At 39.1% G+C, this 20,549-nt stretch overlaps 1 protein-coding gene across 1 annotated transcript in view; it reads right to left on the bottom strand.

The window, feature by feature from the left end:
* PPP2CB (protein phosphatase 2 catalytic subunit beta) overlaps positions 1-6,581 on the bottom strand; it is a 36,643-nt gene extending 30,062 nt beyond the window's left edge. Inside the window, exon 1 of the mRNA XM_032329407.1 lies at positions 6,097-6,581. Coding sequence (XP_032185298.1) covers positions 6,097-6,198 — 102 coding nt within the window. The 5' untranslated portion in view covers positions 6,199-6,581. The remainder of the gene's footprint in view (positions 1-6,096) is intronic.
* Positions 6,582-20,549: the final 13,968 nt, after the last annotated feature.

The following is a 20,549-nucleotide window of genomic DNA, read 5'->3' as shown; positions in this document are numbered from 1 at the left end:
TCTGGCACTCTCTCCTCTTCTGTTCACAGCTGAATTTCTGGCACTTTGAACAGCATCTGGCACACAGGAATACAACTAAAATTTGCTAAATTTATGGTGCAAAAACACAATGACAGCATTTATTCGGTCACTCTTTTCTTTTTTTCCCCTCATTTCCCACAGAACAAGTGCCTCTCTTGCTACCAAAGCAAAGGCAAGACCACACTGAGCCAATTCTCCTTATTCAGGAATAAATATCACATGGGAAATCTATCAAAGGTAGAAGAAACTTTGTAACTACTTTCCTCTCTATGAAATGGAAAGAGCAAAATTAAAGGATAGCCTACACACTATCTTGGCACATTCAAAAAAAAAAAATCACATGCTGGGGCGCCTGGGTGGCTCAGTGGGTTAAAGCCTCTGCCTTCGGCTTGGGTCATGATCCCAGAGTCCTGGCATTGAGCCCCACATCGGGCTCTCTGCTCCGTAGGGAGCCTGCTTCCTCCTCTCTCTCTGCCGGCCTCTCTGCCTACTTGTGATCTCTGTTTCAAATAAATAAATAAAATCTTAAAAAAAAAAAAAATCACATGCTAAAAAGTCACTTCAAACAAAGTTTCACAGAAGACTGCATGAGTGAGGGGCACCTGGGTGGGTCGGCTGAGCATCCAACTCTTGGTTTCTGCTCTAGTCATGATCTTAGGATGATGAGATCAAGCCCCACGTGGAGGTCCACAACCAGCAAGAAGTTTGAGATTCTCTTTCTCCCTCTGCCCCCTGTCCCCATGCTCTATTTATTTCTAAATATAAAGAAATAGAATCTTAAAAAAAAAAAAAAAAAAGACTGAATTGGTCAAGACAGTCTCACCTTCCCATCCCATTCTCAAAATAAGATGACTGTCCTTATATAAAACATTATTTAGCAGATCTTCAATGGAATATTGCACACTTCCATTGTACTATATCATAGTGCTATCACAGTACAAGTTAGTTATCTCAGCTTGCACCTCAAGATTACCATTTAATTCTTTTGTGCAAAAGTTATTTCAATCAAATGGCAGTTTGCAAAGCACAGTAACTGTCCCAGACTACAAGAGACAGCAAACCAATTCTAAGCTTGAGCTTCCCTATTTCCTAGCTTAATATGATTATTAAAGAAATTGAGATTTGAAAAGTAATGTTATAGAAAGTAGAGACAAGATTTAATCATTAGTAAAGGAATACTGTGAAAGAAAATATTTCTTTATGCAAGTTAAAGAACCAAGATCAAGTTTACATTTAACTTACATTTACATGAAGAATTATTATAAGGAAATCAGTTCAAAATAACTCAAATTTCCTACTTAATCTAAAGTAAACTCAAATTCTCATACACAATAGATAATCCATTGACTATGATTTTAGATGTCTGATTTTAATGCCATACTTCTTAGACTAAGTTCCGTAAATATAGTCTAAACCACAGTGATTGTTTTGGCTCTAATTTTATCTTCAAAGTCTGGTATTTGGTTTCCTTTTACCAAAGAAGGATTTCATTCAGTAGGTCTCTCACAGTATATATTCTGAAGAAAAGATGGTGAAGAAAAAATTTCCACAGGTCTTCAAATTAGAAGACAAATGCTACCAAAAAACTACTCCATGTGGGGAAAAAAAAAAAAAAACAGTATATAATGTAGACTCTTCTTTTTATCTTCCTACAGATACTGTTTCACACATCATATATAAAGTTGAGAAATGAACTGATTTAATTTTAAAAGTCTGCTCTTGTCATTAACAGTTCATGCTAGTCTAGTTTGCTTCAGTTTCTTTACCTGTCTGCTAAGAGGCTGGCTTAGATACACGTGGAAAACAATTGCTTCAGTCAGCAGAATTGGGTTTTAACCTCATATTCCATTGTAATCAGGTCATTTTGTGTTACAGTAAGAAAGGAAGCAATTACTTTCTAAATCATGACATTTTAGACTCTGTCAGATAGACCACCAAAGCTCAAGGGAAATTAAAATGAAGTACTAGTTAGGCTTTCTGCCTGTTAAGACCCTAATTTTTAGCTACAACCTATCAAAGAAAACAGTAATGCAAGAGATTTTTCCTATACACAAAATCATTTTTACTAGACTCTAATCTTCATTAAGATGGTTTCAGGCATTCAGGAATTTAAGCAAGCTATTTCACATTAATGAGGTAACTAATATCCTAATGATCTTTCTATCTCAAGGCTGAAGCCACAATCCAGAAAACTATCTATTAGTCTTACATATTATTTATGTATTTATATTCCTACAAAAGGCTCAGAATTTTTCTAAGTAGGTACTTTATAATCATCAGACTAAAGATCTGCATGCACACAAACAGGCTAAATTTCCTATCTACTTAACAGTATCATTACCCAGGTTCTTCAGTAAAAATAAAGTTTATCAGGTAAAAGAACCTAAAAAGTTTCTCTTCCTGCAATGCTACCAAGAGTTAAATATAGTTCTAGTCACACAATGTCCTGAACAGCGCCAGACTGGCTCTCCAGGCACACTATCTTTTTAAAATTACTGTACACACTGCTGTTCCAGAAATGAATCACAGAAACAGTTTCTCCATACACATAAGTCAAATTTGCAATTAGCTTCAAAAGCAGGACTGCCTTAATTTTTTTTAAGATTTTATTTTATTTTGAAAGACAGAGATCACAAGTAAGCAGAGAGGCAGGCAGAGAGAGAAAAAGAGAGAGAGAGAGAGAGAGAGAGAAAGCAGGCTCCCTGCTGAGGGGCTCGATCCCAGGACCCTGGGACCATGACCTGAGCCGAAGGCAGAGGCTTTAACCCACTGAGCCACGCAGGCGCCCCAGGACTGCCTTAATTTAGGAGCTAGTTATCTCAGAAGACGTATCTTACTATTTTATGTTAACCATTTTTTTCTCACAGAAATTAACCTCAAAGGACAGACCATCCATACCCATATTTTTTGTAGTTCTTCGCCATTTGGCATTAGAATGGATCTTAGTTTTGCCACTACCTTAAAATAGGGCTTTTATCAGTACCACTTTGGTCTCAATTTCAGCTGACTCCCTCAGTTTTTAAGCAACCCAATTTAGAACAGGAATTTAATTTTGAGGGGAAAAATCACCACCATATAATAGAACTTCCTATAGAGTAATATTTTCAAGAGACTCCAAAAATTCATGTTATTAAAAAAAAAAACAACCAATCCAGTCACAAAGAATTAAACAAAAAGAGGATTTGTTTAACTAGGTTTAACATTTTATTTTTCTTTTACATTCTTTCTATATGTCTGCCATTTCTCATTCTCTGGAAAGAGAGAGGAAGCATTAAGGAGAGAAGGCAAAGAGTTTAAAGTTACTTCACAAAATCGCTACTAATCCTAGTACTTTGTGCTCCAGGTAACAGGGACCACATGAAATACTGCAAGTGTATTTTTCAGGGTTCTACAACCTCTATACATAAAACCTCTTTTGAAGTACATTCTCCATAGAGAAGTCATGTCAACACACCTATTTATTTTGCATCTTTCTCCAAAAGAAAATGAGATGACAGATTCCAAACAAAATGAAATAGCTATTTTTATTTGGCTTTTCCTAAAATAGCTTATTGCTTAGGGGTACTTTACACAGGTATTATTTTAAAATTCACAAGCATCCTAGGCTAAGATAGGCAAATAATTACACTTGTCTTACAAAAAAGAAATCAGGTGCAAAGAGACTGGGTGAAGCCAGGGTTTGAATTCAGAGAGCAGACAACCAGAGTTTAAAATATGTAAACATTACACTTGTCAGGAAAAATAATGTTAGGGATAGGGATATAAAATGGAACCAAAGGCTAAAGTAGGAAGATAGACTATATATGCCACCAAGAAATGCCACAGCAGCTAGAAGACAGTTGTAAAACTAAGCTCTGCTCAAAAGGGTAGCGAGAAAGGAATACTACACTTCTCCATTCCACTGGCAACAAGGGGTGGAGGCCAACATAAATGACTGGGGATTTTTCACTTAAAAATTCATGTTTAGGAGCGCCTGGGTGGTCACTTGATTAAATATCCGACTTGGTATGGCTTAGGTCGTGATCTCAGGGTGGTGGGCTGGAGCCCTGCATGGGGTTCTGCACTGAGTCTCCCCCACCCCAATCCCGTGCTCTCTCAAATAAATAAATCTTTAAAAAAATAAAAAAATAAAATTACATTTTAGTAGATTAAGTACAAATATTTTTTTTTTAAGTGAGGAACATAACAAGCTTAAATACAGACCTATAAGGTCCTAGTGATTGGTAGTCCAATTTATGTAAGAGCTGAAGTACAAATAATCTCTCCTGACAACTACAGAAAGCTTCCTCAAGATTTAAGTGTGACGGAGGGGCACCGGACTGGCTCAGTCAGAGCCGCCATCTCACTCTTGATCACAGGGTTATGAGTTTGAACCCCACGTTAGGTGTAGAGATTAAATTAATAAAAAAATCCATAAAAACAAACAAAAAAAGTTTTAAGTATGACTGAGTAGCAGTACAATGTTATTCTCTAGGAATGTATCTTAAAATTATTAGAGAGTCAAAGGGAAAAACTGATTCAACACCAACTTTGTCCGAAACTTCAAGTCTACATCTAACTTTCATAGCAGGGTTAACAGGTTCAACTAATTTCAAAACTAAGTGCTTTAAAACTTAATGTTGACACTAGACCTTGAGAAAGCAATTTAAAATGTAAATTTTAAGACTCATGAAATTACAAGTTATCAAACAAGAAAACCGTCAACTTGAAGCTACAAGTAACGTTTGTTTCAGAAAGAAAAAAAACCACTATTGGCTTGGCAGTTCTATTTAAGAAATTTTCCCGTGTTAACAAAGTGTTATTTAATATATAAAGATCTTAGGTAACATTACACTTGTTAAAAACACTATCCTATCTTAATATTAGCTATTATTCCTCATCCCTAAATTGTAAAATCTTAAAAGTGCCCTATTTTTTCCTCTTCCAATGCATTTCTGAGGCATTCTGACTTCCAAACACAAACTACCAAGAAAGTCTTAAAAATACAAACAAACCCAACCTTAAGAATAAATCTTATGAGAGGTGCTCTCATACAGCACCTCTCTACAAAAAAAAATGTGTGAAAATTATTTGGTCCAGATTATAAAAACTGTACGAGAAAAATTCTGGACTTGAAAGAGGAAGAGTGAAATAATTCGAGCGGTTAAGAAAACAATGGATACAGAATTCAGAAAGCAGTCCAAGATCACCCAATCGAGAACGTCTGTGAGCAGTTAACCACCTGCATACCGTATTACTCTTTCGTATAGAAAAGAACACCACAACCGCCAAAACCCCAAAGCACTTCCCATATAATAGAAATAGAAAAAAAGTTTCTGAAGTGAGCCATCCTGCACCAAAAACACGTACCCCAGGTATCATTTCAAGTAATCACTGTTACCACACTTAAGACACACCGTCTCGTTTTCGACGATCCGCATATGCTTCCAAGAGTCAGTGCGAAGACTAGTTACCGTCGGTGTAAACCAAAGCCAACCTCTATTTAAAAACCAGTCTGCCATTACACCCACCTCTCTAAAAACAAACGCTTGACACATTCCAAGTTAGTGGCTTTTCAAGGGCCCGATCCACCTGAGAAAACATCTATTAACAAGTTCATTAACACTAACACCAGGTTAACTTTCGGTGCATCTCCAAATAAGAGACTGCATTATATTAATTTGCCGGCATTCTAAAGCGCCGAGATCGCCAGTCCTCGTGTGAAATGTCAGGGTCAGTAAGCCCCAGGAGAGCGTCGGTGACCCCAATAAAATCTAGGCCGGCGCCACGTCTCCCCTCCCATCTACACCGGTCCCTTGGGCCAGTGAAGTGAGCTTCCGGAGGGGGCCGCAGGGTGCGTCCGGAGGGGAGGCAGAGGGGCCCGGGGCGGCCAGCTCTCGAGTCCGGTCGTGGAATGGCCCGTCCCGCCGCCCAGGTGGGCGTCCCAGCACGGAGACACAGACCCGCGGGGCCCGGGACCGGCTACGCCGGACACAGCGCGGACAGGCCCGGGAGGGGAGGGGAGGGGAGGGGCCGGGCCGCCGGGGTCGCCCCCACCCGGCCTGGCGCTCCCGCATTTCTCCTCTTTTCTCTCACCTTTTCGCACAGCGTCCGCACTTGATTCTCGTTAAGCTGTTTACACTCGTTCAGCTGCTCGACCCACTGGTCCAGCTCCTTGGTGAACGCCTTGTCGTCCATGGCGGCCCGATCCCCTTGCCCGCCGCCTCCCTCCCCCCTCCCCGCCCCTTCCCACCCCCGCCCCGGGCGCCGCTCCCCTCTCCCGCCGCCGCCGCGGCCGCCAGCTCCCAGCGGGAGAGGAGGGAGCGGGGGAGCGCGGCTGCGGGCCCCTCGCCCCGCCCAAGGCCAGCAGGCAGCTCCCGGCGCGCGGCCTCGAGGAGACCCTCGCCCGCCCGGCTGCGCGCTCCGGGAGTGGGTGAAGGGCGCGGGGAGGTTGGCGGGAGTGCGGCGCGGGACTTCGACGCAGCACCTGCCGGACGCTAACCACTCGCCGCCGCCGCCGCCTCCCGCCTGCCGGCCTCTCCCCGCTCTCTCACCCCTTCTCTCGCTCTTTCTCTCCCCTCCCTCTGGGTTTCCGTCATCGCCCGGGCATTTCCGCCAGGAACAGGCGAGCAGGAGGCGCCGCCAGGGCTCGGGACGCGAGGAAGGGTGCAGCGCCCCCGTGTGGCTCGGCGGATAAACGGCCCCGAGGGAGGGCGCGGAGGACGGCTCTGTCCCCCGCCTCCCTTCTCTATCTTCCTTCCCTGCTTGGGGTCCGGCCTAATATCTCTGGTCGTTCCTTCACAGCCTTTTCTCTGGGAACTTAGATCCACCTTAGTCTCCTGCAGTATTATTTCAGCGCTCTGGGGAGGAACGGGCAACATTGTCTCCCCAGAGTCTAGCGCTCTGCCGTAGCAAACCTTCAATAATTTTATTTGGTGTATAAATGAATTCTTTCTAGCCTTATCTCCGCCACTAACTAGCAGTGGACCCTAACATCTCGAAGCCTCCCTTTCTTTCTTTTTTCTTTTTCTTTTTTTTTTTAAGGTTTTATTTATTGGAGAGAGAGAGAGAGAGAGCGAGCACCTGAGAGTGGAGGTAGTGGCAGGAAGAAGCAGACCATCTCCCCTCAACCCTGCCTCGGGAGGGGGGCGGTGGGAACCCTGGAGCTGGCTGGATGCCAGAACCCTGAGATCATGACTCCAGCCGAAGTCCCTTGGCGGACTGAGCCCTCCCAGGTCCCCCCTCTTTCATGATATTTCTGTATAACAGTCTGTGTCCCCTCCAGCTCCAGTGTTCTTTGCTGCATTTTCTGCAGAGCTTACTGAATTCTAATGATTTGCACAGTCAACAAATCTATTGAGCAACTGCTAATAAACTGTCGCGTCCCTTGTAGATCAGGTGCTAAACAGCCGTACTGACTTTATAGAAGGCACACACTACTGTAGCTCAACACAGTGAGAAGGCAGTAGGCAAGCCGCCTGATCCTGGCTTTGCCAACTTTGTAGCTGTGTCCTTGGGCAATCATCAAATCTCCCCCGACTCAGATTCCTCATCTACTAAAAGGGCTCAGTAAGGCCTACCTTTTCAGGTTATGAAGAAATATTTTGCAAGTGCCTATCCAATAGGACAGCACGCCTTTATGCCTTTGGGCAATAGTTGCAGAAAGTTTTCGCAGGTGGGATTTGAACTGACTTTTGAAACTTCTTCCCAGGCAAAATCTTGAAGTTGACTGAAAAAGAGGAAAAGTTGCAAGGAGGGTTTTTTGGTGCTGTTTTTGTTTGTTTGTTTGTTTTGGTAGAGAACACATGTGTGAATGGTCTGGAAAGCTACTTTATCAAGAGAAGTAGGTCATGTGGTGGGAAATGAGGTTGGAAGACATCTTGATATCAAGTGACTTGTAAAACCAAGTGAAGGACAAAACAGGAGCAACAGTAGAGGGAGAGAGAGAAGCAGGCTGCCCGCTGAGCAGAGAGCCTGATGTGCCGGGTTTGATCCAAGTTGTGGGGCTCAATCCCAGGTTTTGGGGCTGGATCCCAGGACCCTGGGATCATGACCTGAGCCAAAGGCAAATGCTTGACTATCTGACCCACCCAGGTGCCTTTTGTCAAAGAATTTTAAAACCACTGACTTCAGCAGATCCTATATGCCTTAAAATTACACGTTAGATTTTGCTCTTACACAACTGACTAGGTTCTTTTAAAATATATAAATGCTGATAATTTTTCTTGATGTAAATGGCTTAGCGAAAGAAAGAAGAGAGAGTGAGAGAGAGAAAGAAAGTCAAATTGGAAATGCTTTATTTGAATTTAAAACTACAAATCACTACAAGTAAACTATTAATAAAAAGATCATAGTTCTTTTCATTATGATTTTGACACCATAGTTTTCATTCCAAGCAACACTGGTTCAGTAGAGATTGCTAGTAATCTAGCTAATATTCACTATACAATTCTGTTTGGAGTAAAAAACAAAAATGCCCTGCTTAAAAAATTACATAAGAGTGGTCAGGTGGTGTAATTCTGGCAAAAGAGATGTAAATAGAAGTAGCTAAGGGGCTGAACCAGAAAGGTTGTTAAAGGGAGTAAACTTAAAATCCTCTTGCCTAGAACTCATTGTAGGAGATGGAACAGCTGTTTGAAACCACTAGAAAAATGCAAGAGGCTAAAGACCACATGTTAAGGACAGCTAAGAAGAAAGATAAAAAGAACTTCGGTTCCTTATGGCAATGCAAAACCAGAATAGCAGCTCTGGACCGCCTACCTCCAGGCTTATTATGAGAGGAAAACCCCCTCTTTGTTTGAGCTTCATTTGCTGGTTTTGTTACATCTACACACAAACCTGACTGATACATTCAGATACTATTCATTGTTTGCTTTGACTAAAGGATAGGTGGGAAATAGACTGATTTTTTTTTTTTTTACAATTAGGTTGAGCAATTTTTCATATTTTTTGACATTTATATCATATATGTGAATCGAGTGCTCATTATTTCTTGAGTTTTTCACTTCCTCAGTACTGATTTATAGGCTGCCTGAGATCCCATTTCAAATATTTAACAGAGTGTGTTACTTGGATACAAAAGTGTTTAATTTTATTTTTAAGAAAGAAATGTTTTATTTTTAAGACTTTATTTTATGTTAAATATTTATTTATTTAGTTGAGAAAGAGAGAGAGACAGAGAGAGAGACAGAGGAGAGAGAGGGAGCACATCGGGGAGGGGGAGAGAGTCTTGGGGTCAATCCCACAACCCTGAGATCATGACCTGAGTGGAAATCAAGAGTCAGATATTAAACTGACTGCATCACCCAGGTGCCCCTTTTATTTATTTATTTTAATTAAAAAAAATGTAATCTCTCCACCCAACATGGGCCTTGACCTCACAACCCTGAGACCCAGAGTCACATGCTCCAATGACTGAGCCATCCAGGTGGCCTCATTATAACCATTTTTAAGCATACAGTTCCATGGCACTAAGTACATTCACAATGTTAAGCAACTCTCCCCACTATCATCTTCAGAACTTTCTCACCACCCCAAGCAGAAACTCTGTAACAATTAAACAATAATCTCATTCCCCCTAATATACCTATACCTTTTTTTGAAAAAATATTTTATTTATTTATTTATTTGACAGAGAGACATCACAAGTAGGCAGAGAGAGAGGAAGGGAGCTGAGCAGAGAGCCCGACGTGGGGCTCGATCCCAGGACCCTGAGATCATGACCCAGGCCGAAGGCAGAGGCTTCAACCCACTGAGCCACCCAGGCACCCCTACCTATACCTTTTTAAAATAATGTTTAGTTATTTGTTTCAGGAAGAGAGTGTGTGTGCACATGGAGGAGGGGCAGAGGGAGAGAGAGAGAGAGGGGAAGCAGACTTCCCTTGAATGTGGAGTCTGCCAGGAGGCTCTATCTCATGACCCTGAGATCAAGACCTGAGCTGACACCAAGAGTCTTCCGCTTAACAGACTGAGACACCGAGGTGTCCCTACATATACCTTTATGTATTATTTATCATAAGCTTCAGGAGAGCCCTTCCCCTGACAGCTTAGGAACATTTGGTGCTTATTCTAATACTTTTGAGTTATCTGGATTCTTCATCTAACTCTAATTTCCATTGATTCTAAGATACTGTGTTTTATTATATTTTTAAAGATTTATTTATTTATTTGAGAGAGAAAGGGAGCCCGGCATAGGACTCAATCCCAGGAGTCAGAGATTAAAGGCATATGTAGTTTTCATAAATATTGACAACTTCCTCTCTGTAGACATTGTGCAACTTAACACTCCCACAAACAGTGTAGCAGAGTGCCTGTTTCCCCACAGTTTCTCCAACAGGGTACATGGTCAGTCTTTTAAAATTGTGCCTGTATGATAGGTGAGAAATGGTACCTCGATGTATTTTTAATTTGCATTTGTCCTTGTTTCATTTTTCTCCCAAAGTAGGTTACTATGACTGGCATAATTATGAACAATTCCCTAGGTCTGGAGCAGGGATGTATCTTCTGCTGTTTCAAGGGCTCTCCACGCAGTATCTGAACAAAATCGGGGTTTGGTTAACAGCAAAGAAATACATTTCTTACTAGGGATGACTGTTGAGTAGGCAAAGAACAATCTGCTCACTTATGCAAAGTTCACTTATGCATGTTTTCTCACATGAGCCTTCAAGGAAACTAGATGCAAAAATCTAGTGAGTAATTAAGAAATATGCTAGTACATTTATTAGCGTGGATGCTGACAGAAAACATAGGGAATAAATGTCAAGATTGGATGGGTTAAGGGTGCTGGGGTGGCTCAGTGGGTCAAATGTCTGCCTTCGGCTCCCATCATGATCCCAGGATCCTGGGATGGAGCCCCACGTCCTCTCCTCTCTGCTTGTGCTCTCTCTTGCCATCTGTCTCTCTTTCTCAAATAAATAAGTAAATAAAATCTTTTAAAAAAGAGAGAGAGAATTGGATGGGTTATTATTTGTTTTAAAAATAATAAAATTATTTAAAAATTAGTGTTGAGGGGGGCTTGGGTGGCTCAGTCAGTTAAGTGTCTTCCTTTGGCTCAGGTCATGATCTCAGGGTCCTGGGATCGAGTCCCGCGTCGGGATCCCTGCTCCGTGGAGAGCTTGCTTCTCCATCTCCCTCTGCCTGCTGCTCCCCTTGCTTGTATTCTCTCATACTCTGTCAAATAAATTAATAATGTCTTTAAAAAAATAAAAATGTTGAGCTAAACTCTGAGTCAAGATCTGAAAGCTATGAAAAATTTGAAATTGGAAGCTGGAGGGGCCTCAAGTAATCAAAAACCCGGAGTACTGGGTATAAATAACCAAACAAGGCCTCAGTTGGACACAGTCTTGTGATGGACTCTGAACTTCACTTGAGGGGTCTCTGCTAACACCATGTGGTGTCAGAATTGAAGTAAATTGCAACACACTCATTTAGTGTCATGGAATTAATGACAGAACAGTGCAACACATGAAGTTTTTATCTTAATATATCTTTTGACAGGTGAACTTATGACATTTACAGTCTTGGTTACAACTATATTTAGCTTATTGCCATCTTAACACTTTAAAAAAGTTAAAGTTGCCATAGTCACATAATTTTTTAAGTTCATGGATATAATTTATATCTTTTGATAGTTTGTTATGGAAATTAACTCCTCACTTTCTTTTGGTTCTCAGATGCACAGATATACTTAATCCTCTTATTTTATGGTGTATTGTCAAGAAGTTTGTGCAAAATCCTTGGTTCCTTCTTTCATCTTGGATACAGAACCTCATTTCTCTCCCTTGAGGAGTATCCTTTAATGTATTTCACATATATCTTTAAATTATCCGTGTAATATATACAGTATTATGTCTCAAATGCCTATAAATATATTTGTATTGTGCTATGCCTTTATTTCTAACTTCACTAAGTGGTGGCCATTATGGTATTAAGTATTTACCTTCTAACTTTTTAAAAAAAGATTTTATTTATTTATCTGTCAGGGAGAGAGAGCACACGCAGGAGGGCCAGCAACTGGAGGGAGAAGCAGGCTTCCTGCTGAGCAAGGAACCTGATGCGGGACTTGATCCCAGGACCCTGGGATTCTGACCTGAGCCAAAGGCAGATGCTTAACTGACTGAACCACCCAAGTGTCCTTAGTTTCTAACTTTAATGTATAGTAGTATTCCATTGTATGAATTCACAGTAGTTTATCTATTTGCCTAATGACATTACCTACCTTTCTGACTTTTCTTTTGAAATTCTGAGGAGTATGAAGTGGTATTTCATTATTATTTTGCATTTCCCCTCTACTAGTTAGTTTGAATATCTCATTGTACATTTGTTGGCATTTGGGCATCCTCTTCTGTGATTTGCCTATTCAAATAACAGGAGGCTCAATATTCTTGATTTCCAGGAGTATGTTCTATATGTTCTCTAATTCTGTGTCAAGTAACTTTTCTCAGTCTGTTGAGAAACCCATTTTATCGTCAAATCCATTTTATTTTCCTTTTTGTGATTTTGGGTCTTAAATCATTTCCTACTCTTTGGTCTACATTTTAGTTTATTAACTCTTGGTATAGGTTTGTTCACTATGAAAAACACGGGTCCAGATGAAGAGATAATAATAAAGAAATACCAAACTCAAACTGAGGGACATTGTACAAGTTAATTTATAAATGTGTTGAGGTATAAAAATCAAAGAAAGACTGATGAGACATTCTAAAGAGACCTAGCCATGAAATACAACATGTGGTTCTAACCTGGATCATTTTGCTATAATGCCCATTCCCTGGACAAATGGTGAAGAGTACATGGGGGTCTAAGGATTAGCTGGTAGTTGGTATTGGTGTTAATTTCCTGATTTTGATGATTATACTATGATGTAGGAGAATTTCCTTCTTTGCAGGAAACACACACTGAAGTATTCAGGAGTGGTGAGGTATCAACTTACTAACTGACCCTTAAATAGTTCAAGAGTAAATGTTTTTCCAACTTTTCTGTAAGTTTGTGACTGTTTAAAAAATTTGTGTTGGGGCACCTGGGTGGCTCAGTGGGTTAAGCCTCTGCCTTGGGCTCAGGTCATGATCTTAAGGTCTTGGAATCGAGCCCCGCATCAGGCTCTCTGCTCAGCGCTGAGCCTGCTTCCCTCTCTCTCTATCTCTCTCTTTCTCCGCCTCTCTGCCTACTTGTGATCTTTGTCAAGTAAATAAATAAAATCTTAAAAAAAAAACTGTTGTTTTTCATAAGAATCAGGTAGAAGGTAAAACCACTATCCCTTATCTGAAAACAAGGTCATTCTCCATCAGTTGGAGCCCATTTTCCAATTTTTTAAATGGGAAAAATGATAACACACATGTTAACCCCAAATTTCCAGTTTCCTAAAATTAACAAAAACATGATAAATTATCCATGTACAAATAACAGGCTATCATGTTTGAATGTAAAACGCTTAAAACATAGATTTCTGACCACCAAACAATATGGTTTTTATAAACAGTAGCTTTGTATATTAGTTATCTTCTTGTCTATCTGCAATTCTCTTCAATGTGCTCTCATCTGGGATGGTAACATGCACTAAGAAAACCAAGGGCTACACGTGAAAGATAAATGTGGAAAAAAGCCTTTCGGATAAACATGCAATCATTGAGAAAGTTTCACACTGAGAATTAGCTGTGCTATCGAGATATCCTCCTTTTCACACCTGGATCACTTCTAAAAATGTGTCTACATGGTCTATGCATTTGGAATGTCACAGGCTTTTCTATACATCATGTTGTTAAACATTACTTCGAGTTTGTGGAGGGACATATTTTTTCCAATATTAATCTGGCTGAACAAAACATATATTTAAAAAATGTGAATCTTGGGTGTTAAAAGCCAAATAACAGGATTGCGGAAATGACAATTAAAATTCAAAGATATATCATCTCATGTTCAATAGGATGACTACTTCAAAAACAAAAACAAAAACAAAAACAGTGGGGCACATGGGTGACTCGGTTAAGCATCAGACTCTTGTCTTAGGAAAAAAATCTTAAAAAAAAATACAGCAATAGCAAGTGTTGATGAAGATGTGGAAAAATTGAAATTCTCTTGCACTGTTCGTGGGAATGTAAAATAGTGGAGCCACTATGGAAAACATTATGGTAGTTCCTTGAAAAATTAAAAATCACAATGTGAGCATGGAGGTTCCCCCCAAAAGTTGAAAATAGAGCTACCCTATGACCCAGCAATTGCACTACTGGGTATTTACCCTAAAGATACAAACATAGTGATCCGAAGGGGCACATGCACCCAAATGTTTATAGCAGCAATGTCTATAGCCAAACTATGGAAAGAACCTAGATGTCCATCAACAGATGAATGGATAAAGAAGATGTGGTGTATATATACACAATGGAATACTATGCAGCCATCAAAAGAAATGAAATCTTGCCATTTGTAACGATGTGGATGGAACGAGAGGATATTATGCTTAGCAAAATAAGTCAATCAGAGAAAGACAACTATCATATAATCTCCCTGATATGAGGAAGTGGAGATGCAACGTGGGGGATTTGGGGGATAGGAAAAGAATAAATGAAACAAGATGGGATCGGGAGGGAGACAAACCATGAGAGTCTCTTAATCTCACAAAACAAACTGAAGGTTGCTGGGGGGAGGGGGGTCGGGAGAGGGTGGTGGGGTTATGGACATTGGGGAAGGTATGTGTTATGGTGAGTGCTGTGAAGTTTGTAAAACTGGCGATTCACAGACCTGTACCCCTGGGGCTAAAAATACATTATATGTTTATAAAAAAATTAAAAAAATTCAGAAAAAAATCACAATGTGTTTCAGCAGTAACACTTCTGGGTATACGTCCAAAATAATGAAAAGCAGTCTTGAAGAGTTATTTGTGGATCAATATCTATAGCAGTATTATTCATAATAGCCAAAAAGGGGAAGCAACACAAATGTTCATGGGATGAATGAATAAACAAATGAGGTATATACATATAGTGGAATACTATGCAGCCTTAAATAGGAAATTGTGACACAGGCTACAACATGAATGGACCGTGAGGCCATTATGCTAAATGAACTAAGTCAATCAAAAAAAACAACTATTGTAGGAATCTATGAGATATCCAGAGGAGTCAAAATCAGAGACAAAGTAGAATGGTGGTTGCCAGGGACTGGAGAGAGGGAAAGGGGAGTTGTTTAATGGGTTTGGAGTTTCAGCTTTGCAGAATGTAGAAGTTCTGGAGATGGGTGGCATTTTCTTCAAAATCGATTCTGTCACCACTTTTTCTCTTCAAATGCTATGCTGAAGCTTATTCTGCTTCATACTCTTTATGAAGAGGCAGGCTCTCTAACTTCCTCCCTCTCTTAAGACCATTTACTTCTGTGGTAATTTCCTGGGCCTATACCCACCTTCTTAACTTTCTCACAGATCAACTATATAAAATTAATGTTTCAAATATGTCATCTATTGAAAATGCACATACAGGGTGCCTGGGTGGCTCAGTGGGTTAAGCCACTGCCTTCAGCTCAGGTCATGATCTCAGGGTCCTGGGATTGAGTCCCGTATCGGGCTCTCTGCTCAGCAGGGAGCCTGCTTCCCTCTCTCTCTCTCTGCCTGCCTGTCTACTTGTGATCTCTCTCTGTAAAATAAATAAAATCTTTTAAAAAGAAAAGAAAAGAAAAGAAAATGCACATACAGCCTGCTGAACCAGCTGTGTTACTTTTGTTATCTTTCACTAATTTTTCAGGGCAAAATATTGAGACAGACAAAAAATGAAGTTTTTCTCCCTGCTTTTTGGGTTCTTGATCTAGGAACCTACAATAATGGAAAAAGTTTCTCCTATAATGTCTGGTAAGCATCCATCAAATGGCAAAGTAAGAACAATTCGTTAGTGAATATTTTATCCTGCCCCTTTTAGATGTCAGAATAAAAAAAATCCATAAAATATTTAAGAGTGGGAATGATGATTTATTTTCAAAAAAGACAAAATGAAAATCCATTCCACTCAGTAAAAATATACTCCAAGTTACAAACAGCAAATGTATATTAAGCATCTTCTGTTGCTCAGCCCAGCAGCGGACATTTGGAAATGAAGTGTCAATGAGGTATTTCTGGCTTGAAAGCATCTTACAATCTTTGTTAAGAGCAAGCAAGATATCTCACAAAGTGAGATAATAATGTGAGAGATGCTCCCACTTGGTGTTAATAGGTTTTAAAAGAAGACTATATAATTCACCCCACTGGAATCTAGGAATACTTGTAAGAGTAAGGCAACTCTAAGTTGAGTCATGAACAGTCTTTGATTTATACATGTTGAAAAGTTGAGAGGTCTTTAGCTAGAGGAGTCACATGTGATCACGACCTAAAGCATTCCACTGACATTATGTGTGTGGGTGTATGCCTTATGGAGAAGTAAAAGGAATACATATCACACCCCATCTCCCATGGAATAATTAAAGTTGATGAAGAGAAACAATAGATTTTATATTCTAGGCAAGGCCTCAATGTAGCATAGTAATTTGGCATTATCCCTTGGCCGAACACTTGGTTTAACACAGGAGTGAAAGGAAGTACCAGCACATCCCATAGAACATATCCCTGGTTGAAGGATTCCTGGTAGGATTCTTCTTTTTTTTAAAATTGTGAAATATACATAACAAAATTTACCACCCTGTTTTTCAAGTTTACAGTTCAGTAGTTTAATACTTCATTAATATTCAGACATGGTTTCAAAACACTTGGTTGGGAATCTGTGGATTAGGGGTCATTAACTACCTGATTTAGTAGAACTCCCAACATGAAAAATACATTCACTTCTCAATACAACTAAAATAATCCTAGCCAAGGACTGGAATTATTGGTATGTACACAGCAACTATCTTTTAATCAAACATGCAAAAATATTAAATTATTGTTTTTTGCATATTCTATAATTCAGATTTTAAAAGATTATATATTAGGTACCATAAATTGATGTCTGGAATTTAAGCAGCAAGTGGCATGTCAAAGAGAAACTTAAGACAGATCTTACATTCTTTTCAAACTAACAATACTGGAAACTATTACCTAATGTTCACAAAGATGAGTTGAGGAATAAAAATCTTATATGGCCTTCTGAATGAATGCATTATAAAATAAGCAAAGAATGCTTCCCTTTATGGGGCTGATATAAAGATTAGTTTATGCACATGTAGAGAATAGCATACTTTTAGCACACGTCAGATGTTCAATAATTGCCGCCTGAATGTAAGTGTAATCTTCAACCAAATAAGCTCAATTGACTGGACTAGCTTTCTTAAATATGTTCATATTAAAAAAAATTGTATCCGTCATAGATATAAGTTATTATTACCTAATAAAGGAAAATAGATTTTAAAAATGAAAGTAGTTATAAATCTCAGGATATATGCAGTTTCCTGTGACAAATTAGAATGCAGTGTATTATGAGCTTAAGCGTTCCGTAGAATATTTCAAAGAAGGTTTCCTGTAAACACCAGAGAGATTCTTAAATGGTTACAAGATTCAGAAATAAGAAGGTATTAATAAAGCAGGCAGCAGAGCTTACTGCTCAAGAAATAAGGATTTTGGTCTTAGAAAATTTTCCTGTCTTATTCTCTGAGCTCTTTTAATCTTACTTTTATATTACATTACTAAGCAACCTCTTACTTTCTTGGTTTCATTAACTAGGAATCTTACAACTGTACTCATCAGAATTTGAAAAATGTCTTATAAAAATAATTTAATTTTCTTCCTCCACAATCTATTTCTCAAACTGTATGGACAACTGGAAGTTTATCATGGCACTCAAGCACTGTCAAAATTGTACAAACTGAAATCAAACTATGCCTGTAAAAAAAACCCCTTTAATAGTTTTAAAATACCACATATGCCTGGACATTTTTTCCTCATAAAATTATATCCATCAAAAAAAGTATGGAAACTTACTCTATTAAAACCTCAGATCATTACACAAAAAAATGTTTTGGGGAAAGAAATTACCCCGAAATGACCTCAGTGAAAAGAAATTTTGGATATATATAGAGAGATTTAAAAAAGCATACACCTCAAACAACTTAAAAGGATGATATTCTTTGAAAAATTTTGTCACAGAATTCAAAAAGCCTCTACTGATGACAGATATTGATATCAAAGATGCATGACAGGATACAATCAATCATTCTACAAAATGAGTTAAAATTTTTTTTTTTTTTAAATTTAGGGCTCCTGGGTGGCTCAGTCCGTTAAGTATCTACCTTTGGCTCAGGTCATGATCCCAGGGTCCTGAGATGGATAGGCCAGGCTCCCTGCTCAGTGGGGAATCTACTTGTTCCTCTGCCTCTGCCCCTCTCCCTGCTCATGCTTTCTCTTGTGCTGTCTCAAATAAGTAAAATTAAAAAAAATTTATTTACAGAGAACATGCGAGCAGTGGGCAGTGGGGAGAAGGGCAGAGGGAGAGGGAGAGAGAGAATCCCAACCAGACCCTACACGCTGAGAGCAGGGCCCAATGTGGGGCTCCATCTCATGACCCAGAGCTCATGACCTGAGCCAAAACCAAGAGTCTGATGCTTAACCAACTGAGCCACCCAGACATCCCATTAAAAAAACAATTTTATAAGTCAATCAGAGAAAGACTATTATCATATGATCTCTCTGATAGGAGGAATTTGAGAGGCAGGGCAGGGGGGTTGTAGGGAGTAGGGAGAGAGAAAAATGAAACAAGATGGGATCGGGAGGGAGACAAACCATAAGAGACTCTTAATCTCAGGAAACAAACTGAGGGTTACTGGGGGGCTGGGGGGGTAGGAATAGGGTGGCTGGGTTATGGACATTGGGGAGGGTGTGTGCTATGGTGAGTGCTGTGAATTGTCTAAGACTGATGATTCACAGACCTGTACCCCTGAAGCAAATAATACATTATATGTTAATAAAAAGCAATTTTAAATATTTTTATATCACATACAGATGTATCTCCAAAAGTTTATATATTTAAGTTCACTAAAAAACGGTTTTGGGAATCTCCTCATTGTGAAAATGAGGGGTATAGCTTTGTATGTGGCTAGATCCAGAACTTAGGTTTCACAGGTACTTCTTAAATATATATATATATAAATGGAAGGCAGAGTGATATAATTAAAACATAAGAATATAGAAGTTAATTTGATTACCTCCCTGATCATCTCAGCTTCTGTATCATCCTGTCATTCTCTGTTCTAATACTTTATTTTGTTTTCCGTATTACATGCATGATGTGAAGGGAATCACTTACATGTACATTACTTATCCTCTTGAATGGCATGAGAACTGCGTGAATGTAGGGACTCTGGCTGTCCTGTGGAACTCCAGGATGTAGGGAAGTTTGTAGAGTGGGGGGAAAGGAAGGAAGAAAGAAAGGTGAAGGCAAAACCAAGGTGCAGTGGAAGGAGGGCTCCAAAGTTTACTTAGTTGTCTAATTAAGTCAGTTCTTTGTGGTTTGTTTTTCATGTAGTGGGTATGTGTAAACCAAGGATCAATCATATATTTGTTCATTAGTCAAGAAACACAAAAGGGAAAAAAAACACTGAAACTCAACGGAATTCAGTTTATTCAGGTAACTCTTTAATTCCAAAACAATAATATTTACAAATAACCAGGTTTTTTAAGAAACAATGTTTGCTCAAATTTTAATTTTTTCTATTTTTACTTTTGGAACCAAAACACATATTTGGGGGGGGGGCAGGAAGAAAATGCCCTAGTTTTTCATGTGCTGTTTTGTAGCGCAGATTTTAAAATATAGCTGAATATTTAGATAAGGTGTTTTTTCCTTTTTTTTTTTAAGAAATCAAAACTCATGAAATAAAAATATCACAAGATAGTATTAACAGAACCTGAATGTTGTTTAAAGAAAGCATTTTTTAAACATTTAACTTCTGGTTTATCTAACAGAGACATTTTTAATAATAAATTGACCAAATGACTGAGATAGTAATTTTTTGAGTAATAGTAATAACTGTTTTATTATCTATTCAGGAGTTCAGATTTTACAGACTAGTTTCAAATAAAACTATAAGGACAAAGCCCTCACTCCACCTTCCTCCCTTGTCCATGTTATTTTAATATTGCTTAAATTCTATAATCTTCAAATTCCTTAGTTTTTTCCTTGCAGTTCTCTGCTTGACTTTCCTCTTTTAAAGATCTGTTAGAGAAGAACCTTAAGTACTCTGAATTCCATTGTATTTGGTTGTGAGTAAAGAGTCTTATCCTGGGGGGTTCTTAGTGTTTTTCTAAATTGAAAAATTAGTTTCTACATAAATTTGGCTGAATTATACTCTTTTTGGAGGCCTATGTTAGGTAACATAAAAAGTCTGCTAACATAGAAAGTTTGAGAAACCACTAAAGCTCTGTTATTTGGTTTGAGCCAAAGCAAATTTCTTGTCACATCTTTTGGCCTGCTAGTACTTGAGAAAGGTCCATCCAGTTGTATGGGATCTTTCCAGCTGTAATTTTACAGGGTTGGGTGTTGGTGGGCAGAGAGGGTGCTAAACACCAGAGTTACACACTGCAACTCCTGTTGTTCTATGATGATTAT

The sequence above is a fragment of the Mustela erminea genome, chromosome 21, assembly GCF_009829155.1.
Source record: "Mustela erminea isolate mMusErm1 chromosome 21, mMusErm1.Pri, whole genome shotgun sequence".
Classification (NCBI taxonomy): domain Eukaryota; kingdom Metazoa; phylum Chordata; class Mammalia; order Carnivora; family Mustelidae; genus Mustela; species Mustela erminea.
Note: the sequence above shows the minus strand (reverse complement) of the source record. Positions and strands in the feature narration are given on the sequence as shown.